This window comes from Thamnophis sirtalis, unplaced genomic scaffold (genome assembly GCF_051295495.1).
Source record: "Thamnophis sirtalis isolate CommonGarterSnake01/CBP01778 unplaced genomic scaffold, rThaSir2_p1.2 scaffold_6, whole genome shotgun sequence".
Taxonomy (NCBI): domain Eukaryota; kingdom Metazoa; phylum Chordata; class Lepidosauria; order Squamata; family Natricidae; genus Thamnophis; species Thamnophis sirtalis.
This window is the reverse complement of record NW_028261386.1, coordinates 36176387-36199079: the sequence shown is the minus strand read 5'-3', so window position 1 is coordinate 36199079 and position 22693 is coordinate 36176387. Positions and strand designations below refer to the sequence as shown.

The 22693-nt window shown below is 36.3% G+C and overlaps 2 protein-coding genes across 3 annotated transcripts in view; one reads left to right on the top strand and one right to left on the bottom strand.

Moving 5' to 3' along the window:
• NINL (ninein like) overlaps nucleotides 1–8511 on the top strand; it is a 34453-nt gene extending 25942 nt beyond the window's left edge. The window contains 5 exon segments of the mRNA XM_087717592.1: nucleotides 550–619; nucleotides 2086–2370; nucleotides 4159–4371; nucleotides 6656–6769; nucleotides 8070–8511. Coding sequence (XP_087573718.1) covers nucleotides 550–619; nucleotides 2086–2370; nucleotides 4159–4371; nucleotides 6656–6769; nucleotides 8070–8255 — 868 coding nt within the window. The 3' untranslated portion in view covers nucleotides 8256–8511.
• A 2773-nt stretch (nucleotides 8512–11284) lies between these two features.
• On the bottom strand, nucleotides 11285–20805 carry GINS1 (GINS complex subunit 1). Of its 2 annotated transcripts, none has more exons than XM_087719105.1 (7): nucleotides 20658–20805; nucleotides 17283–17347; nucleotides 15237–15332; nucleotides 14011–14101; nucleotides 13038–13154; nucleotides 12751–12825; nucleotides 11285–11769 (listed from the first exon to the last, which is right to left on the bottom strand). In XM_087719105.1, exons 1-7 carry the CDS (start codon nucleotides 20739–20741, stop codon nucleotides 11701–11703), a joined length of 597 nt encoding a protein of 198 aa, XP_087575231.1. In that variant the 5' UTR covers nucleotides 20742–20805; the 3' UTR covers nucleotides 11285–11700. The 2 variants fall into 2 exon arrangements, with proteins under 2 accessions (XP_087575231.1, XP_087575232.1); XM_087719106.1 differs by having other exon boundaries at nucleotides 20654–20770.
• Nucleotides 20806–22693: the final 1888 nt, after the last annotated feature.

Genomic DNA, 22693 nt, shown 5'->3' with positions numbered 1-22693 from the left:
TTTGGCTATGCTAGCCCTTCCTAATCTGGTGCAGTTCTTAGGTTTTAGATTTGAACTCCAGGAAACAAGCTCAGAAAATACTTTATTTCTTACTGTGATAATGCTGTGAAATATACTTTATGTACAATATTCTTTTGCAAATAGGGGATGCTCAATTAATACTGGAAAAATAGAAATCTGAATTGTGTAGCAATTGTTAGCCTAGGTTTTATGAAAGCATGAGCTTTCAACAGACAACTTGAAAATTGACTCAAGAGATGGGTGGTTAGAGCAGATGTGCTTATCTTTAATCTCCTTTTCCATGAATATTCATCTTATAGAAGCGTCCATTCTTAGATAGAAATCTTAACCAAAAAGGTACTGGAGGATACTGCCAGCACGCTCAAAATTAAGCATGGATCAGTTATACCTGTCTTGAGCCAGTTCACTGTTATAAACAAGAATTATAGTGCTACAGTAGATCCGTGAAAGACCACTATACTTTCTAGAGTAATTCCAAATCTCATTATATTGATGCACAAAGTATGCTTCAGTTAATTTTTTTTCCAGAAAGCACATTGATGAATTGAAAATGGAAAAAGAGAAGATGATATATGAAATAAAAGAATTAAATGACTTGGTAAGTGGTTAGAGAATCACTTGATCTGCCTTCTCACAGAGCTTGAATTTGAAACAGTGCAGTACTAGAAAAGTCAAAACAGAGCCAAGAAGTTCTACGTTTCAATCAAAAACAGATGGAGTGGGCGGGGGGACATTTTAGAAGGACAAAATCATTATATGTTTTGCATGATTTATCTATGGCACCTTTTTTTGAAAAGGATTCAGTAGCAGATGATGAGAAAGATCTGTACCTGAAATCGTGAAGAAATCATCAGTTATTGAAATATGGAAATTGGCTAATGTCCTCAAATGAGAGTCTTACTAATTGTCCAGGAATTTAAACAACAGCTTTTCCCGGTCATATCTGGACATTATCAGGGATTGAACCTACAATATATATGGGTCTTCCCAGGCGCTTTTTGAAAAAAATAACTTGTTATCTAGGAACTTGTTGAGTTCCTAGATAAATTTCAGCAGTTATTTTTCCTGCATCTTAAGTCAGGTGATAATTATCCAGACACAAACAAATCTTAAAAGAATTGGGCAACTTTAGAAAGTGGTTGGATAATCTGAGTATCAGTACTTCTAATCTCATCCGTGTAACCAACACTACCAAGGTTCAATTGAGAAACATTGGCTGGATTTGCACATTGTATTAAGCCACAAGCTGTTTGAGGTTGACTTGGCAGTTTAGTTTATTGAATAACCTATGATTAAACAATCAGTGATTATATATGAATACAGTCAACTTGTTGCCCAGTAAAGCTATCTCATGAACTCTTGAATTTCTAGTGCTAAACTGATCACTGTGTACTTTCAAAAGGTAATTGTTAAAAATAATCACATCTACAAAAGCTTTTCAGAATTCAGAACTATAAATTTTTCTTTAATACTTTGTATATAGGTTTACTCGGGACACGGTGGCTCAGTGACTGACGCTGAGCTTGTCAATCAGAAAGGTCGGCAGTTCAGTGGTTCGAATCCCTAGTGCCACATAATGGAGTGAGCTCCCATTACTTGTCCCAACTTCTGCCAACCTAGCAGTTCGAAAGCATGTAAAAATGCAAGTTGAAATATAGGGACCACTTTGGTGGGACGGTAACAGTGTTCCGTGCACCTTCGGCATTTAGTCATGCCAGCCACATGACCATAGAGGCATCTTTGGACAGTGCTGGCTCTTCGGCTTTGAAACGAGATGAACACTGCCCCCTAGAGTCAACAAGAACAACTAGCACATATGTGCAAGGGGAACCTTTACCTTTACTTTTTACCTTATATAGGTTTACATTATTTGCCCTACTACCAAAAATTCAGTTAACGGTAAACAATATAACACATTTGTTTTAAGACAGCCCTTATTTATCTAGCATGTGACTTTGGAAATCCCTACCTGATCCTTTGGATAATTTATAATTTTGTTTTGTGCGTGCACAAATGTAATTATGAGGAATGTCACAACACTGAATGCCTGAAATCTTGCTTCAGAACAAATGCTACAAAGAGGAAATCTTACAGCTGAACACCAGGACTGCTCAGCTAAGCCATGAATACATTGAATTAAGCAGCAAGAATAAAGCCAGTCAGAAAACAATCAAGATACTGAATCAGAGGTTTCTTGAATTGGAGAGCCAAAAAGAACAAGAGTCTATGGTAGCCAAGCAACTTCGGGAGGCCTCTGCTGAGATGAAAAAGGAGCTTTTTCAGCAGCAGTTGACATGGCAGGGCGAAAAGGACTTGCTGGATATAGAGCTGAAATCGCTGAAGGAAAAGGTAAGGCTGATCCAGGAGAGAGGTCACTGCATTGTAAGTATGTGTGACGCTTCATAATGTTGTACTTCAGTGATGGACAATCTGTGGCCTCACGGCTGTAGGCAAACATTCAGTCCTCCTTTTGCAGCTGTTTATCTGGTGATGATTTCTAAAAGCTGATTGCACAGATACTATTTTGTGGTGTAGGGCAGATGAAAACTAGTATAAGCTCTAAAACAGCCACATTACAATTGAGAAACACAGTTAAGTTCCCAAATTCCCATCCCTGTGTAATATGGTCCTACCTACTTTGCTCCAAGTGTTAAATGTAGTCTGTGGCATCAAACAACTGCTCTCCTCTGCTGCAGTGTTTCATGTAGAAAAACATGTGTCATGGTGACCAAGCCAAGGCAGCATTTAGATAACATATCTGTTATGGGGATCATGAATTAAGACTCCTTTGCCTAACTATTTTGACTTTTAACCTTGCTTTTTAACATGGGGTAGGATTATGATATATTAGTTGATTGAGGGACAACATTTGCTGCCAAAGCTAAAATAAATAATAATACAGGCAGTCTCAACTTACAACCATTCATTCAGCAAAGTTACAACAGCAACAAATGAATGATCACAACCGGTCCTTGGATTCTGATTACAAGGCCCCTTGTAGTCATATGATTGTAATATAGGTGTTTGGGAAACCTGTTCACATGTATGACCGATTGCCAAGTGCCCCACAATCAAATGATAACCATTCCTAGAAGGTCACTGAGAAAATTGGCAGGGAAGATGGGAGATCACTGGTGGGGAGATCCCCACTGACACACACTACCCAGCCCCTCTGCATTCAGACTGCACTGGCCATTCATGCAACTTCATGCACCCTCCTTGACCTGTGCAGTACATCTCATGCACCTTCCTCAATCCATACAGCACCTCTTGTGCACCCCCACATACCATCCCTGATCTATGTGGCCGCTCTTGCGTATACCCTTGAATTCCTATGCACTCATCCTGACCTGTGCAGTGCCTCTCATGGATACCAACACACACACCTTGATCTATGTGAAGCCTCTGGCATATCCTCACTAACATGTGCACATCATACCCTCCTTGACCTGAGTAGCAGCCTTGCACACACTTTGTGCCCAATGCAGAGGTTCTCTCACCTGCACAGCTACCTCCAACCATCATGGCTCCCACACATCATCTTTGACCTTCCCCCAAACACACACCGATCCCTTTGCCCTCCCCCAACAGCAGCCAGTTGCCTGCCTTGGTCCTTCCAACTTCCTCCTGGCTTTTCCACTTATCACCTGGCATAACAACTGTGGGATTCAGTTAACAATAGCAACTGGGATTGATAGGATTGCTGTTGCTAAGTAATGCCGTTGTACTTTACAACGGCATTACTTAGTGTTAAAAATTCCATTACCAATGCTCATTCTAAGTTGAGGACTATCTGTGCAATAAAAGAATACTGTAAATAACATTAGGCAATATGCCTGATTAAAATACAAATCTTAGAATCCAAATTTGGGTGTAGCAATATTCCATGTATTGAACTGTAAACTAGAAATTGTTTCCAAATAAGAATAAATTATACATCAAATTTAATTTTTAAATTTTAGATAGAAAGTTAATTTTAAAAATTAGCATTTATTTTACATATTGAGTGGAATTTACTGTTAGAAAGAATTTTGGCATGCAAGTATCTTGACTGATTGGTAGGTTTTTCTTCTGCAGTGTTAATGTTAATGTCTCTAATGTTAGTGTACTAGTCTATCTTTTTCTCTTGCAATGTAGCTGTTAGAAGCTGACACCAGATTAAGCCAAGCTGAGTCTCAGCACGCACAGGAGCTGCAACAATTGAAGACCCAGATGGACAATACAGTACCTAAGGACCATCTTGTTGAGCTTCAAGCCAGATTGGCAGAGGAACAGAAAACCGTCAGAAAGTTGCAAGGCGATCTAAACTTACAAGCAGAACAAATGAAATGGCAACAGGCTATTTATCAGGTAAGAAGAACGTTTATTTTAGCCATCCTTTAGGTTCCTACCAAGAATGCAGTTGCTGGTATGATGAATAAAAATAAGCTGCCTGACTTGTTTTACCATAGTTTGTTGAATAAGTCATAGTGGGCCTTTAAACACATCTCTGAGGCTTAAACCAAAAGTTACAACTACAGTGGCTACATTCATACAACACACTAAGCTAAAATTAAATCAGAAGCAATGTGTCCTAAAGGTACTTTTTTCAAGAGGGAACTGGACATTCTTGTTTTTCTTTTAAGACGTTTCACTTCTCACATAGATCAATATTTACATTTTGATTCTCACCACCCACTGAAGCACAAAATGGGAGTTATCTACACCAGTGTTTTTCAACCACTGTGCCGCGGCACACTAGTGTGCCGTGACATAGTGTAAGGTGTGCCGTGGGAAAAACACCCGCCTATAGTTAATATAGGCACAGAGTTAATTTTTTTTAACATTTTCTAATGGTGGTGTACCTCGTGATTTTTTTCATGAAAAAAGTGTGCCTTTGCACAAAAAAGGTTGAAAAACACTGATCTACACCACTGAGCTGAAGGCCTGCCTACTAGCAAAGATGGAAAAGAAAAAGAACAAAAACACATCAAGGAAGCCCTCACTATTCCAAGTGAACCTTCAACTCCCCAAAAAGACCCAGCAGTAGCTCCTCCATAACAGGCAAAGAAGAGAGCAATAAACGAAGCAATATTGTTATTTCATACGTTGCAGGAATATTTGAAAAGCTCAGGAGGACCTTCAGCCAACACAACATATGTGTACACTTTAAACCCAAGCATACACTAAGGCAGAGGATTGTCCACCCCAAGGATAAAACACCCAGACACAAACTGAGCAATGTGATATATGCAGTACAGTACAGTGAGATATGTGCAGATCTGTACATTGGGGAGACAAAACCACTTCATAATCGCATGGCATAATATAGGAGAACAAACCCATCGGAACATGATTCAGTAGTCTATCTTCATTTAAAAGATGCAGGGCACTCTTTTGAAGACAGCAAAGTCCACATTTTGGACAGAGAGGGCTGCTGGTTTGAAAGAGGGGTCAAAGAGGCCATCTTTGTCAAAATTGAATAGCCTCAAACAAGTGGGAGGGATACAGCATCATCTGTCTCCCCAGGCCTTTCAGCAGTTCCAAGAAGGTTCCACACCCATTTACACTACTCAGGTGAACTTGAGGACACAGATAAACCTCCTAGTGGCCTCAATGACTCTCTAAAAATAATGCAAATGACCTGCTGTCTGCAAGGAATATAAATCCATCCATTCCCCACCCATCCAGTCAGAAATGTTTGGATGTTTTCAAAGAAAAACCAAGAAGTCCAGTTGCTCCTTGAAAAAAGCCCGTTTGGGACAACAGTGACTGGATGACTGAAAATCTCCATAGACACAGAAGCAATGTGGTTTCTCTCATCCTAAGAGAAGCCTCAGACTGGTATATTCTCCTTTCCCTCCCCTCAGGAAAAAATATCTATAAATCAATCTCAGTAGCTGCTTTTATACTATGATTTTAAATTGTGGTTTAATGTACTAGGCCGGGGTGTCAAACTCGATTTCACTGAGGGCTGCATCAGGGTTGTTTGACCTGGGGGGGGGGGTAGGTCAGGGATTGACATGGCCAGGGTCGGTGTAGCTAGCTCAACGTCACTCGTGTCAGGGGTGCCTGTGGTGGCCCAAGTGCTCTGCCAGTGAAAACTGGGTCCCAAGATCTGTTTTTGGCTGTGAAAGCCTCCTTCAACCCTCTGCCAGTGAAAATGGCTGTGGTCTTCCCGAGCTCCGTTTTCACTGGGATAGGCAGTGTACATTTCCAGGGCAGCCCCGTGAGCCAGATCTAAGCACCCCATGGGCTGGATTTGGCCCCCAGACCTTGTGTTTGACACTCCTGTGCTAGGCAATTGCTTAATAGTAGAGCAAAAAAGCCTGTAATGAAAACAGATTGTAGGTAACTAAAGCTTGGTTATACAAGGAAACTCAGAGAGTAACATGTGCTTAATGTTCCCTATCAAAAACAACTCATAAATATTTATAGTGCAATATAGTGCAGAGGTTTGTGACTACCTTCACTACTAAATTTACAAGCATGTTGAATAGTTTAGGCTATTTTTTCTGAAATACATAAAAGAATCTTGTAGCAATGTTGTAATCAACAATTGCTCTTGGGCCATTCCTTTAACTTTAACTTATGGTTAAATTGTGTTGGGATATACAATAAACGCTGCTCAGAATTTATGCTCCTCTTTCTGCAGGAAGAATATGAAAACACACATAGATTAATGGAGGAGAAGTTGGTGGAAGTAGAGATGAATTTGAAGAGTACACAAATGTTGCTTGAGAAAAAAATGTCCCAAATTAAGGAACAAGTGAGTGGCAAGGGTGAATTTGTTGCTTTCTGTGAATGGAGCAGAAATAGAAATGGAAAATTCATTGTCTACTGCTTGCAGTTTTAAAACAGACTACACAAACAAAAGTATTCTGGAATGCATTACAATATATACATTAAATTACCCTAAAGTATTTGTCTTCCCTCAATCAACAGAACACATTTGAATATTGTGCAAGCAGATTTCTAACCATTCACTCTACATACTCATGTGTACAAGTTCCAAATTAAGGAACAGAGGGTGAAGAATTTATTTCATTATGTGTCCAAACGTTAGTACTTCCTTTTAATATATTTCAGCTTTTTGTTTGTAGTGCCTGTCATTTTCTGAGCAATACAGGTAGTTTTTGAGTTACAACCACAACTCAGCCCAAGATTTATGTTGCTGAAACATTTGTTGTGTTTGCCCCATTTTGACTTTTCTTGCCACAGTTAAGTGAATAATTGCATTTGTGAAGTTAACCACATGGTTGTTAAGTAAATCTGGATTCCCCATTGACTTTGACAGGTTGCAAAAGGGGATCACATGACCTCAGGATGCTGCAAATGCAGTGGTTAAATTATTGTTTTTTTAAATTATTTTTTTACTTCCGGTTCTGTGGGTGTGGCTTGGTGGGCATGGCAGGGGAAGGATACTGCAAAATCTCCATTCCCACCGCACTCCAGGGGAAGAATACAAATCTCCGTTCCCTTCCCACTCCTGGGGGAAGGCTATTGCAAAATCTCCATTCCCACTCCATTCTGGGGCGAGCCAGAGGTGGTATTTGCCAGTTCTCCAAACTATTCAAAATTTTCACTACCGATTCTCCAGAATCTGTCAGAACCTGCTGAATTTCACCCCTGTGCAAAGGTCATAAATATGAACCGGTTACCAAGTGTCTGAATTTTGACCATGGGGATGTTACAACAGTTGTAAGTGTGAAAAATGATCATAAGTTCCTTTTTCTCAGTGCCATTGTAACTTTGAACGACCACTAACTGAACTGTTGTAAGTCAAAGGACTACCTTTGTATTTTTCAGAAGTTGTCATTGCCTTTTTCCTAGGCTTAGGAGAGTGATTGGCCCAAATTCAACCAGCTGGCTTTGGGCCTAAAGTAGTAATGTCTCTTTTTGAGAATTGGTAGGGCATAGTGTAACTTCTCTTCAGAATGAATTATTTTGCCAATGAAGTTAAAGAGGTCTTTTTAATTCTTTAGATAAATATTAAATCCATTGTAATCGGATGTTTTGTTATGGGTGTGTCTGAATAGTACTTAATGGAATGTTCCTTTCCTTTTCAGTTTGAAAAAAATGCCAAGTCTAATCTATTGCTGAAGGACCTGTATGTGAAGAATGCACATCTGATGAAAATGTTGCAAGTTACAGAGCAGATGCAGAAGAATACGGAAAATAGGAACTTAATTCTGGAAGAAAAAATTTCATCCCTTAATAAGCTAGTTGGAGAAATCACATTTGCATCTCAATGAATTATTCATTTAATTCAGCTATCTTAAGTGGCGATCAGTAGTAAAGATATTAATAGGTCAAGTTTGTTCTACCTATTTCTGACTGAATACAAAAACTCTTATTCTCACAAACAGAATTCTATATGAGATAGCCACCACTTCAGAGTGGGGAAAATACAAATGCTATCTAAAATAGGAGAATAATAAGCAAATATATTCTGAAGATGGGGGAACACAGGGTCGACTCTACAGCAATAAAACTCCATTTTTTTTCCAATGGAAAAGTTTAATCATTTAGTATCTTCTGGATAAATTTCACAGAAACAGGATGTTCTACACTGTTATCATTTGGGGACTGGACATTTATTGTTATTTCAATTTTTTGTCCTCCTGTCTGTCTATACACTGGCTAAAGAGTGTGTGTGTGTGCATGCACGTGTGCATAAACAGAGTTTTATGCAAGTGTAAAATATTACTCATTGAATTATGTGCTATATTATTTAAGCAGAACTGTAAACAAGAACCCAATGAACTCCCCCCCCTTTATTTTTTTTGCTTTAGGTATCTGGCACATTTTAATTAAATACTATCTCTACAGTTCTCAGTTGGTTTTTAATTGTATAAATGGCTTTGCTAAGCAGACATATGTTCTTTTTGCTAGATGGCAAAAAATACTCAAATTCTTCCTCTGACTTTAATGGCCATAGCAGATACTGCATGTTGTGCCGTCAAAGCACTCTTCATATCTTTAAAAGACTTTTGCTACATTCCTGCTATTAGCACGAAAACATATTTTCACTTGAAAAACCAGTGAGTCTCCCCTTTTCCATCAAAGTTAAAGTGCTATATTTTCATTAGGAACATTAGACATGTGCTGTCACTATAGGTAAAACATAGAAATAAATTATGAGCTCAAAAGGGGATCACTGTGTGTGTTACTCAGGGGCTGGGAGAAAAGGGCTGTAGCTGACACCCATCCCCAGCTTGAGTTGATATAGGACCCAAACCTGGATGAATAGATTTCAGAGAAAGCAATATTGCTACTTTTGCCAGCCAGGTCTCAGTAATGCATCTCGAAATCACCTCCTTGTCCACCACCAAATCATAAATTGATGCCATCTAATTGCACACAGAGCTTGCATTTTCTGGTAGCACGTTAGGACCAGTCCTCAGACTATGGATACATAGTTAGAAGATAAAATCACACTAAATTGGACATCAACTTGTCTGGAATGGCCTAACCTCTCATCTGCATTAAATACTTTTGAAATGCAAACTCAAAGACCATAATACTATGCCTAGTAACTGAAATCATCCACAAGACGTGCAATGTTTCCAAGGCAAAGGCAAAGATAGATAATAATGCAGGCTGCCATTTCTGCATTCTTAGTAATATCTTGCAACCAATTTCATTGTAGACATGATATACAATGACAATAAAGGCTATTATTATTAGTTGAGGAAATCAAATACCCCATGTGGGAAAGCTGATAATCTAAATGCAGTCTAGGAAGCACAAAAAGGCAGTGAGGTTGTCTATTCCCTTAGCACTTTTTAAAAAAGTGTTCTACACATAAAGTACTCTTTTTCTTGGCTCCTTGACTAAAATGGAAACATTCAGTTCAACCTGGGAATGTAGAATTTACGCCTTATCTCAGCCTTATCTCAAATCACGCTTCCAAGAAGAGAAAAACATCCCACCAATTTATATTTTATGTACTCTTCAAAGAAGAGTTGTCAATCTGTGCATCTACACTTGATTTAGAGTTTGCAGGGCATAACAAAGAACACTAAGGGGGATGCCAAGACAATAACAAATCTTGAGAAATGCTTATTACAAAATTGCCCACAGGTGCAGCATCAGGAGGATACAAACGCAAACAACTGGGTGAGCCCTAACAGCAGGAAAGGTTTATGTTTCAGAACTTGGCTGCAAAGAAGCTGGGAAAAAGATAAATCTTACAGCTTATCTCCCCCCCATTTCCCTGCCCTTTGGAATCTCCATTTCAGTTCTGGGATTTGCACTAATTGGAGAGGAAGAGATTACAATACAGTAAGCAAGCACATAATGGGGAATACATATTGAAAAGAATGCTTTTGTGCTTTCTTAGCTCCTGCCTAGAGGAAAAAGAAAACCTTTCATCTGAAACTGATTAGGATTGTGCAAATTTCAGATAGTAGTGGAAGCTGGCCCATGGTGCTAGTAACTGATCAGGGTCACTGAGCTTGTTAACAGGAAGGGCGATGCTGTGCTGCAAAGAAAAGCAGTTTAGGAGGAGACAAGTTGTTAAAGCAATCTCTTCCCTCTGCAATGGAGGAAATTCTATGAAAAGAAGGAAAAAATACAGAAAATAGGAGTTAGGCAAGCAGGCACAAGACAGGAGTATATTACTAGTTGGAATACAAATCCAAATATATTTTGATCATTAAATTAATTTGCTCATTTCAATCCAGCATTTGGCAGAGTTAGATGGACAGAATTCATTTTGATTGCAATAATAAATACTTTGGGAACTGTACATCCAAGTTTGTTTTCCAAGAACTACATCTTTACTATTTTCTGGACTGCTTGATTGGAATAAGAATTGAAGACATTGTTTTATATAGTACATTCAAAAGATGAAACATTTTAATTATTTTTAAAAATCTATACCACACTGTTTCAAAGATGCCTTAACGCATTTCCTTTGTTTTCCTATTGCATTTCATTTGTGCTTGAAATTATTGAAGTCGTGAATTTTAAACTTTCATTATATTGATGAGTATACACTAATAATGGACATACTTCCTCCATCTAAAATAAAATAAGCTGCTCAAATAATATAGTTACAATGTCACTAAAACTAGTAGGAAATAGAATATCTTGACTGGTTAAAAAAGTACTATGGAAAATTTTATTATATAACTTTGTAATTTGGGTGGATTCTGCCAGAAATCCGTGGGTACTTTTAAGGCTAGCATGGTAACAGAAAACATCACAAAAGTGATTGTAGTCGTAACACATCTACTATAGAAATCACATGCAACATAACATCGTATAAAAATATTTAAATATTTAAATATTTACAAAGGATTACAACATGATTTCAAATAGCACAAAGCAATATACAGTAATTGCAAATGAATGAGCTAGGGCATTTGGTCCATTATTATTATTTTTATACAAAAAGGCCAGAGAGGACCAAAACAAAAGTAACTTTAATCTCAAAAGATATCCAAATATAGAGGTAACAATTGAGGCAATGAATAAAAACTTGTTTTCTACTTGTTTTTGGAGAAAGGTCTTGTACATATCACATTTTTCCTCTTCACAAAATATTATTTGTGTAATAATAATTTTAAACTTATTTTTAAATGTTAGTTATTTTTAAAAAAAGATTATTAAACTATAAAAAAATGCATTTTGACCCTATTTTGAAATCTCCAAAAATATTTGTGTGCATTTTAGCAGTCTTGTAAATGCAGCTTATGATAGGATGTGCTCCAAAATTCCTTGCCTGATTAATTGTTCACATTTCCAGCGTGGTAAGAAATGCTAAAGAAAAAAAAAAGAACCCATTATCAAATCTAAGGAAATATTTATGTTTATCTTTTTATGCACCACCCAAACTTGTCAAGGCAATTTGACAAGTAACATGAAATTATGTAGGAGTTGTCTGTACCTGTACCTCTAGATAAGCTTAGCCAATAATTTTTAAGGGAAAATCCTCAAGGACAGGAATGAGATTTTGTGTATTTAACTCTTCTGCATTGAAAAATGTTTTCCCTCAATCATCTTCCAATGAGAAAATATTTATTTCATAAAGAGAATTATATAATTTTAGTTTAATATCCATTCATTCAAAATGAATTTTGCTGGATATAACTTCCTTCTAATTAGGTATACTTGGAATTAATTAAATGCTCAAGGTGTATTACAATGAAGTGGCACGAGGTAAGAAAGAATGGTTTCATAGATGCACTGTGTCCCAGACTGACCAAATGTTATCTTCTGCATATTTTTTTCCCCTTATTTATGGGAAATGGAAAGAATACTTTCTGATGCTGCTTGGAAAATTTGTTTACTAATAGGGCAATAATAATAATAATAATAATAATAATAATAATAATAATAATAATAATAATAATACATCGCAATACCAGGTGATAGCAAGGTCGCCGAGAAGGAACATGAAAAAATCGCAAAATACCAGGACTTAAAAATCGAAATTCAATGACTATGGCACAAACCAGCAGTGGTAATTCCAGTGGTAATTGGCACACTGGGTGCTATTCCAAAAGCACTGGAATTACATTTAAAACAGTTAAAAATTGACAAAATCACCATCAGTCAAATGCAAAAAAGCCGCACTGCTTGGATCTGCACACATATTACGAAAATACGTTACCACGTCCTAGGCCCCTGGGTGGGGCCCGACTAGTAACCAATGCCAAATCCGGCGAAACAACTGGCCGCTGTGATACAATTGTATAATAATAATAATATAATAATATATCCTGTCTATTTAATAAATACCTGGCTATTCTTCTTCAACAGAATTGTTGTGCCGTCATCAATTTCAAATTCTCCATAATCTTTCAAACACCGAACCTAAAGGAAAAATAATGAGTAGTACACACATCATTATTGGTAAATTAAGCATAGGCCTGTATTAAGAAGTTCTCCTGTTACATAAATTATGCTCTCTTCTGAGCATCATAATGAATTAAATTTAGATTGCAGTGATTATATTAAATAATTTTGTATATTTTGAAGTTTGATAATGAACCAAGATTTTCTTCTTTAAAAAAAGTTTTACTTACTTCAATGTATAAGTTTTTGGGAGGTTTAATATCTTGTGTAAGATCAAGGCCATTTCCTCCTCCTATTGATCTCATATAGGTAGCCAATGACTTTTTATATTGATTAAACCAAAGCACCTAGATATAAAAAGTTTAATTAATCATGAAATTAAGTACCACTTATACACTGCTATGTTAGATATCCTTCCAAACTATTAAAAGACAGTACAAATAACAGAGTAAAGTCTGAAATCTCAAAAATTCTACTTAATAACTCAATGATTTCTAGTTTCTATAGGTCATGTATTGAAAAAAACCCTACCTAATTGCCACTCATCTGAGAGTCAATTTGTAAACAATTGTGTATTCTTAGTATACCTGAGAATTAAAGGTGATTCCACCTGCCTAACTAAATAAATTCAGAATATTTTGGAACGTAAGTGTTACAATAGGTTTACACAGTTCACAATGTTAGGGTTTCTTGAACTCTATTTTACTGAATAAACCATAACCAGCTATAGTTACATATGAGGCTAAGCCATAAATTTTGGTTTATAAAAACAGTACCAATTATTCCTAAAACTTCCATCTTTAGTGCAGTGTTTTTCAACCTTTTTTGTGCAAAGGCACACTTTTTTCATGAAAAAAAATCACGAGGCACACCACCATTAGAAAATGTTAAAATTTTTTAACTCTGTGCCTATATTGACTATATATAAAGTAATTTTCCCACGGCACACCTTACACTATGTCACGGCACACTAGTGTGCCGCGGCACAGTGGTTGAAAAACACTGCTTTAGTGAACCATTTCCTCACTGACCTAAAATAACTGCTAAGCAGATTTTGTGAAACTTTTATAGTATGTTTAAAGAGATTTGGTTATTTTTAAATTAATATTTGTAAATATACTCTTCTTATATTCCCATATTTTCGGATTGTTCCCAATCTTCTGAAGCTACACAAACACACAGACACACACACACTTAGCTTACTTCATCCGCTGACATGTGAAATCGGACAGCATTTGGCAAGACACTACCATATTCCCACCTAAGTGCCCGGAGGCGAAGTAAGCGGTCATACCTAAATATAGTAACAGTGGAAACATTTAATTCATTATTGTACACTGTTTCTAATAAGGCTGTACATCACTTTGGATTTGTAAAAAAAAGAAGTGATTTGAATTGGGTAGAGTGGAAAATGTAACTTATATCTGCAGTTCCTTAAATTAAATGCATTTTTCTCATGGGATTCAAAGGAGCTGCAATGAGTAGCTGCACAATCTTAAGGCGGGGGACATTTCTGCTTTAAGAAGTTGCAAACGGGTTTGATATATTCTCATTCTGTTGCACTCCAAAACAATCTTTTCTTTCAAATCCAAAGTCACTGCCCTATTTTTCATGAAAAGTATTGAAATTTAAAAACTACACAAATTTACTGCATTACACAAAGACAAATTTTGTTCTAGTGTTATAAAAATATACAGCTCATTTACTATGCAACAAACTACAAGTAAAGTTGCAGCTCTTTGGAATACCTGCAAAAGTCTTTACCCAGAACATATAATCAATTAATAGTGAATGAGTGCCTTAAAATTTTGTGTGCCCAATTACTTCAATCATTAAATCTAGCTAAATATATCTCCTACATATTTTCTTTATTTAAAGGTATTTACAGAGTATTTACAGATAGTTCTTGACTTATGATCATAATGGAGCTCAAAATTTCTATTGGTAAGCAACACTTTTGTTAAGTGAGTTTTGCCTCATTTTACGACCTTTCTTGCCACATTTGCTAAATGTTAGTAGCATGGTTGTTAAATAAATCTGGTTTCCACACTGACTTTGCTTATCAGGGCACAAAGGAGGATCACATGACCCCCAGGACGCTGCAACTGTCATAAATTCGAGTCAGTTGCTAAGCATCTGAATTTTGATCATATGACAATGGGGAAGTTGCAAGTGTCAGTGTCAAAGTGTAAGTGTGAAAAATTGTCATAAGTCACTTTTTTCAATGCCAAATGGCTTTTTTCAATGCCATTCAACTTCAAACAGTTACTAAATGAACTGCTGTAAATCAAGGACTACCTGAACAGCCAGATTATCAATACAGTTAAGAATCTGAAGTCTTGTACAATTCCATTAAAAATCTCAAAAGTGAAACAATCTGATCTTGGAAGAATTGAGAATTATTTCACAGAGGACCACTAGACACTTACAAGTATGCAACAACACATCTTCGGTTTCTCAGCAGAGAGCAATGACGAAATTTGATTGTTGTAATCAACTCACTGTGACCTGACTTGGCTTCATTTCTGGTAATAATAAGTAGAACTATATTAGCTAAATATATTTTGAACTCAAAACACTCAAACATGTGATTGGCTCATGCTATTAGTTTATATTTATTATATACAGTAAGCTTCAAGTTCCATCTCAATTTGCCTATGAATTGCAAAGTCTTGCAATTGTGAATAAAAATAGGAGGTATTTTCAATATTAAGAAAAATCAATTTTAAAAAATCAACAAATCAGTATAACCCCAAACTGACAGGAGGGAAGTTCAAAAGTAACATTAGAAGTATCACTTCAGATTAAGAAAGGAGGTCTAGAAACTTTGTTATTAAATATAATTTTTTTTATTTAGAAAGTGTCATAAAGATGTAATGTTGCTGGATGATATTGAGAATAGATAACAGAATGCCATCATGTGGTTTTGCTTTAAACTTTGGAATATTTTATACAAAGGGACGTAAAAACAATCATAGTCATATGAAGATTGAGATATGATGATAGTAATATATATAAATATATTTGATTTAAAACATATAACGATATGAATTGTAGATGACGATTGTGGAAGGGATGCACGGAAGCTCTTTGTAACCAATTGACACACTCTTTATAATTTGTAATGGAAGATATTTTTGTGGTTGTTGTGTTTTGTCTGTTTGTGTTTATTCAAAAATAAAAAAAATATTAAAAAAAGGAAGTATCACTTCAGAGAAAAAGTAGTGGAAGCTTGGAACCACCTTTAGTTGAGATAAGTAAATGTCCATCATCTGACAAAAATAAAAATAAAATGCAATAAAAAACTCTCAAAGGGCAGACTTGATGGACCACTAGACCCTTTTCTCCTGTTTCTGTTTCTAATTTAGGAAAGGATATTTTTGTACTGAAAAAAAATCTATAGAAAATTGTTCCCACATTGCTCCTCTAACATGCAATTACTATATACTCTTTTAGGCTCTGCATTCATAAAAGCTAAACCAAAAGTATATTTTGCCTTCTTTTGTGACGCACATATCTTGGAGGGGAAAAATCATTTATTTTGCAAAGATAGAGGGACTTTACAAGCAGCCCAAAGCTATCTCACTACTTTTACTCTTCACTAAAATTCAATGCAAAGGAAGTACCGTATATTTCTGTATAGTGAGATGGCATCTAGCCCAAATTGTACATTTGCTAGATAAAGTGACATTGGATATATACAGGTACTCCTTGACTTACAACCACAATTGAGCCCAACTTTTCTGTTGTTAAGTGAGACATTTAAGTGATTTTTGTCCCATTTTATGACCTTTCTTACCACAGTTGTTAAATAAATCAGTGCAGTTGTTAATATGGTTGTTAAGAGAATTTGGGTTCCCCATTGACTTTGCTTACCAGAAAGTCACAAAAGATGATCACATGACCCCAGGATACTACAACTGCCAACTATTTTGGCAGTTGAAATATGAATCAACTGCTAAGCATCCAAATTTTGATCTCATGATCATGGGGATGCTACAATGGTTGTATGTATGAAAAATGATGATAGGTCATTTTCTTCAGTGCCACTGTAACTTTGAACGGTCACTAAAAGGACTATTGTAAGTCGAGGACTTTCTGTATTACTATCTTTCTCCAAAACGTTACATCTGCATCAGAAGATGTAATGTAGTTATTCATAATAATGAGTCAACAAATTTGTCATTATTAAACTAAGGCAGTTATTGATTGATTTGACAATGCTTTCTTTTGGGAGTTTTGTTGTTTTTAATTTCCAATCTAGTTTATGTGCCTAACGTTTCATAGGGGTTCAGTCTAACCAGGCTCAATGCTGCTAACTTCTGAGCTCAAACAAGCTGCTGCCTGTTTGGATTCTGGTAGCTATATTTAACGACATTTTTTTCATGCAAAATGTGAGTGAGTCTTCATTTAATTTTTTTAAAAAAAACTGTTTTATGTAGACAAATTATTTTTTTATTGATGAGACGACTTACACATCAATTTGGTTCTGCTCATACAATGCTTTCATCTCTTCAAGTACTTGTCTGATTCCATCTTCCTGGGAAAGGAAAATACCAAATACAATGGTTATTTAATTACTAACCTAATTAATTCAAGTAAAATGTTTCAGCAAATAAAAATATAACTTTTAAAATATAATTTTTATTTAAAGATTTTACATATGCCTAAAAACTACAGAAACATAAAAGGGAAATAGAAAACTAAAATATGAAAGGATAAAAGCAAAAGTGAAAGAACAAAAAAAGAGAAAGATATTTAAAGAAATCACTTTTGATCTTCTTTGTAGTAGTTAAAAGCATAATGATTACAATCTTCCCCTTTCCAAATTATGTACCAAGGTTCTGTATTTTTCCATCTTTGTGTGTGTAATGACCTTGCTGCAGTTTCCATATATAAAAACAATTGTTCATGAAAACTTTCTACTTGTCTAGCCATAAATTCTAGTATGAAATATTCTGGTTTCATATGTTATCAAATTCTCTGCATTATCATATGTATTTGTGTCCAAGATCTATTTTACAAGCCCATCAAACATGATAAAATGTCCTTTCATATTTCTCACATTTCTAACAGTGATTGACTGAGATATCTTATTGAAAAAATATAGACAGGATTGGACGCACTAGCAGATTGCTGCCTTTGGACCTAGAGGAAATGTGCCCATCCTGTTTATTTTAGATAATAATAGCTATCATAGCCTTCTGGACTGCTTGTGAGACTTGGGGATTGGGGCACCATTTTGCGATGGTTTTTCTTTATTGTGCAGCTTCAGCTGATGGGCAGGGAGGACAGGTAGGAGATTGGCTGGATAGCTATGGTACTCCCTTGTCGGATGTTACAAGGGTTGGTTCTTTCCCATGCTAATTCACCATTTACATGAAGCCATTGTAAGAGTTAATCTGATGGTCTGGAATTCAGTATCATCAATATGCTGATGATACTCAGTTTTAAAGTGCTAGGTCAAACTAGTAATGCTATTGAAATCCTATTCTAGCTTCTGGAGGTCTTAGAGTTTGGATTGGATAGAAAAATTTTAAATTGAATCCAACACTTACAGTAGTTACCACCTGTCCATTGAGGTTATTTGTTTACCCAGCATGTATCTTGTTGGAATGATATAAACTTAAAGTAAACCTAAGTCATCAAATCAGCTCCTGCTAGACTAGTACTGGTAGATGGAAGCCATGGTCAGGCAGGAGGATAGAGGCTTTTTTCAGATTTAGCTGGTGTGCCAGTTATAGCTCTATCAAGTTAGTTATTTTATTTTATTTTATTGATTAGCTCATGGGCCATATCAAAGTAGTTTCAAATATAAATTATTACTAAAATCTGATAAAAATAATTTAAAATGGAAGTGGAATAAAATACAATTTAAAATGAAATTTGAATAAAATAAAATAATTTAATATATGGATAAATAAAATATGATAAATTATATTTCAGTGTCACCCCTACAATCTACCCCAATCGGTCCCATGTAGGCCAATCTCAACCAAACCATTTTGCTCAAGTACTGTGCTGTGTTAAATGTTGTTTTCAAATTCTGGCCGCACATAAGGTATGTTGTTTTGATACGGGGTTCCCAATGGATCATTTAGTACCTATCTAGAGCAGGAGAATCTTGCTGCTGCAGGACTCATATTCTTATTGCCATCCACTTAAATTAATTCAACATATTTTGTTATGTGACAGATTTGGGAAATCTTTAAGAAACTGCCTTTTGGTTAGGCTGCAGTGGCCCATGTGCTGACCAATGTTTGTCAGTAAGCTGTACTCCTTATACAACTACCATGGGCTGCAATGGTTGGCAGCAAGCTTCTTAGTGAATTAAAAGTGTTGCTACTAAACTATAAACCCCTATAGCTGGAGGACTGCATTATCCTTTGGAATTGACCTAACCAGTTTGCTTTATTATTGAAAAACAATTAGCAATGTTTCACTTTAGGGACTGAGATTTAGTACTGTAGCTTTTCAATGGCTGTGCCAATCCCTTGGAACAGCTTTCCAGTGGACATCCTATTCTGATAGTCTTCCAAAAACTGCTCAAACCAGATTTCTTCCAAAGGGTATTTGGGCCATTATTCCATCTTAGTTTAGTTACTAAGTTTAGTTTGGTTTTTTAAATTCAATTTTATTGAATTCATTAGCTTCTGTATTTTTATTTTGATGTCTGCCTGCTTGTGTATCTTTGACAACTGCAGAGAGTCATAATGGATTTGGTGAACTATAAATGTATAAATAAATAATAGTCAAACAATAATATGTGCTAAAATGGCATTCTATTTGCCATATCCCAGCATCCATTTTAAATTATTAAGTATATTAAATATTTTAAAATATATCATTTTAACTTGGGTGGGCAGCAAGCCTGTCAAGCACAAAGTGAAGTGCCAATACTTGTTTTAAGGTTTCATGAAAACAAAAGTTCTGTCAACTAGGTGACTGTCCCGCTGCTGTTCGGCATTATCAATATATACAATTCCAGAAGCATCTGGCATGGCTGCTGAGGAAAAGAGGAATTTAGATCAATATTTCATCTCCAAAGTGAGACATCAATTTTTTAAAGCTGGAATTTTATGGAAACAAAACTCTTAATTTGATCAGAAGACTAAGCAGCAACCTAACAACTTTTTCTTAAGAATAAGAATGAAGAAGGAAATGAAGAAAGGAGGAGGAGGAGAAGGACGAGGTTGATTCAGCCTTCCATCCTTCTGAGGTGGGTAAAATAAAGAGCCAAATTGTTGGGGCAATATGCTGACTCTGTAAACCGCTTAGAGAGGGTTGTAAAGCACTGTGAAGCGGTATATATGTCAGAGTGCTATTGCTAAGGAGAAGGAGGAAGAAGAGGAGGAGGAAGAAGAACAACCCACACAGTCATTCAGTCATTGGGCTTAGAGGTCTGCCATTGGTGGGAGAGAAGGGAGGGATGCTAAAGAAAGGTGAGTTAGTGTCAGTTGCTTTGCTTCCTTTGGACGTCAGATGCTTCTTGAGATTTCTTACAAAGGAAAATATGGCTCTAACGGGGGCTGAAAACCCAGCCAAAAGTCTGAACCTGCCGAAGGGTGATGGGTCTCTAATCCAACTCCCGGAAGAGGCTGGGTTGGACCAGGCTAATGCATTATACCTGGCTACGATTTTACTACGAGAGCCTTCTGCATAAATAGTGAAGGGAGGTGATTAAATGCTGTAAATAAAATAGAAAAGGTTACTATATAGAATAGAATACTATCAATTCAAAGCTGAGCATCCACGGTGAGAAAAAGCGAATCGTTTCGCGACCCGCCTTCACGTCAGAGCCTCGCAAGTCGGACCACGGCAAGGAGAAGAAGCGCGCGATAAAAACTTACGTTGAAGGCAGGAAGCTGCCCATCGCTCGCGCGGTACAGCTCTCGCACCAGCTCCGTCGCTTTCTCACAAAACATAACCGCCATTGGAGCGACCGAATCCACTTAGAACTCGGCCAGCGGGCGGGCGGGCGAGTAGTAAATCGCGCCTCGTACTGCTCGGCCAATAGGAAGACTGGATTCCTTGAAGGCGGGGAGGGGGGAAATGTCCCCGCCTTCAGCAACTACTTATTACGGAATAAGGAAAGGGACAAAACGCGGGACTTCGCAGGAAACTGAGGAACCAATGAAAGTCAGAGCGGTACTTGGGAAGATTTAGGATGCGCTCCGAATTCTTGCGATTTATGAGTCCTAAGTAAACGTTGAATTATTTCCACTAAAAACATTGTTTTTCACTTCTTCCCCCAATGAAAAGTTCACAGGTTCATGTATTTCAACTATACTGCCTTTTTTGCATTTTAAAATCAATATTTTATTTTACTTGATGTGCAAATAAATATTTTTTTAAAACTACATTTAAAGAATTGCAAAGCAAATACAAGCCAAAACCATTTTTTTTTAAAAAGCAAGAGATCCTTCAGAAAAAACAAAGTGGTATTTTCTTGTCTTCTCTTCCGACTCTATTGACAGATCTCTGTTGGTTTCATGTAGCTCTTGCTAACACCACACTGAGCGATGAGAAGGATACAAAGGAGAGAGCCTTGCTTTTTTTAAAACACACACACACACACACACACACACACAATGCTACAGTTCTAGAGCCTTTGGAATTGTACAGTATATACTATGTGATAAAAATAGTCTTTCTTCTAGATAAATCTATCTAACTACAAATATATTATCAATGACATTAAGCAGATATTTGATGCTGCTCTCGTGTATTTACAAGCTTTTTAGAACCATCTGGCTGGCTACAGTGAGAACAGAATGCTGTGGCTAAGTGGTCTGTTCGTTTGATCCAACTTCTTTGTTTTTGAGATGCTATATATCTCTTCATTGTTTTTCTAAAGTAACACATGTAAGGGGTTCTCAACACATTAATTTGGAATCCAACTGATATCAGTTACCTTTGCAAGAATGTGTTCTTGGTTATTTCACACTGTTCTAACTAAATCTCCTAGGAAGTAACTCCAACCAGATTGTTAAGTGGCTCCAGTACTGGACATGTGTGTCCCAAAGGTGCTTTTTCAGGAAGCAACTGGACTTTGTTGTTTTTTCTTTGAAGATGGTGGTTGTTTTTTTTTTGACATGGGTCTTTTTAGTTTTACCTGCATAAAGGATAATCTACCATCAATCCACTTTCATGGCGGCGCCCCCTTCCTTTTTAAATAAAATTTTGTGCAATATTTTCAGGTATAAATATTTCTTATTTAGATATGTAACATTATGTAAACATTTGACCAAATATTTTATCAGAAAATAATGCACCTCAAGCAAGAGGGAAAATAGTTCTATCAGAATTCAAAGCCACATCTTGCATTTTTCAACAGGAATCTGTTAAATTTATTCTCTCCAATGAATTATCCTTTTAAATCTTTGGCTGCAATCCCCTGCTATGCAATTAATCTACCCCACCCCTGCCAAATTCATGACTTTGTTCAGTCATAACAACACCAAACAACGTGGTTTGGCAGCAAGTCTGTATGAACCAAACGACTATGACTTCTGCAGCTAATTATGATTAAATAAGTGAATTTAACTGTCATTATTGCACTAAACACATTAACTAATGTACTATATTATGTAATTACATTACATTATAAGGTATTATATTAAGCTTTTTGTGGATGGATTATGAGTTCCTGTTATAAGCCTTTCACTTTTGTTTAATGCATTTTGATGACTATTGTAAAAATCATTGCATTTTTATTGTCTTTCAGGAGGAATTAATGTATTTTGAGAGTGCTTTTCTACTACTAGTTTTAGTATATATGGGAATCTTTTCTTTTATCAAATGGTGAAACATCTCAAATTTCATGGTGCTCTAAAATGTAAACAATCAACTGCTTTTAGCTTTTCTTCCATTGGGCTTAGCTGCA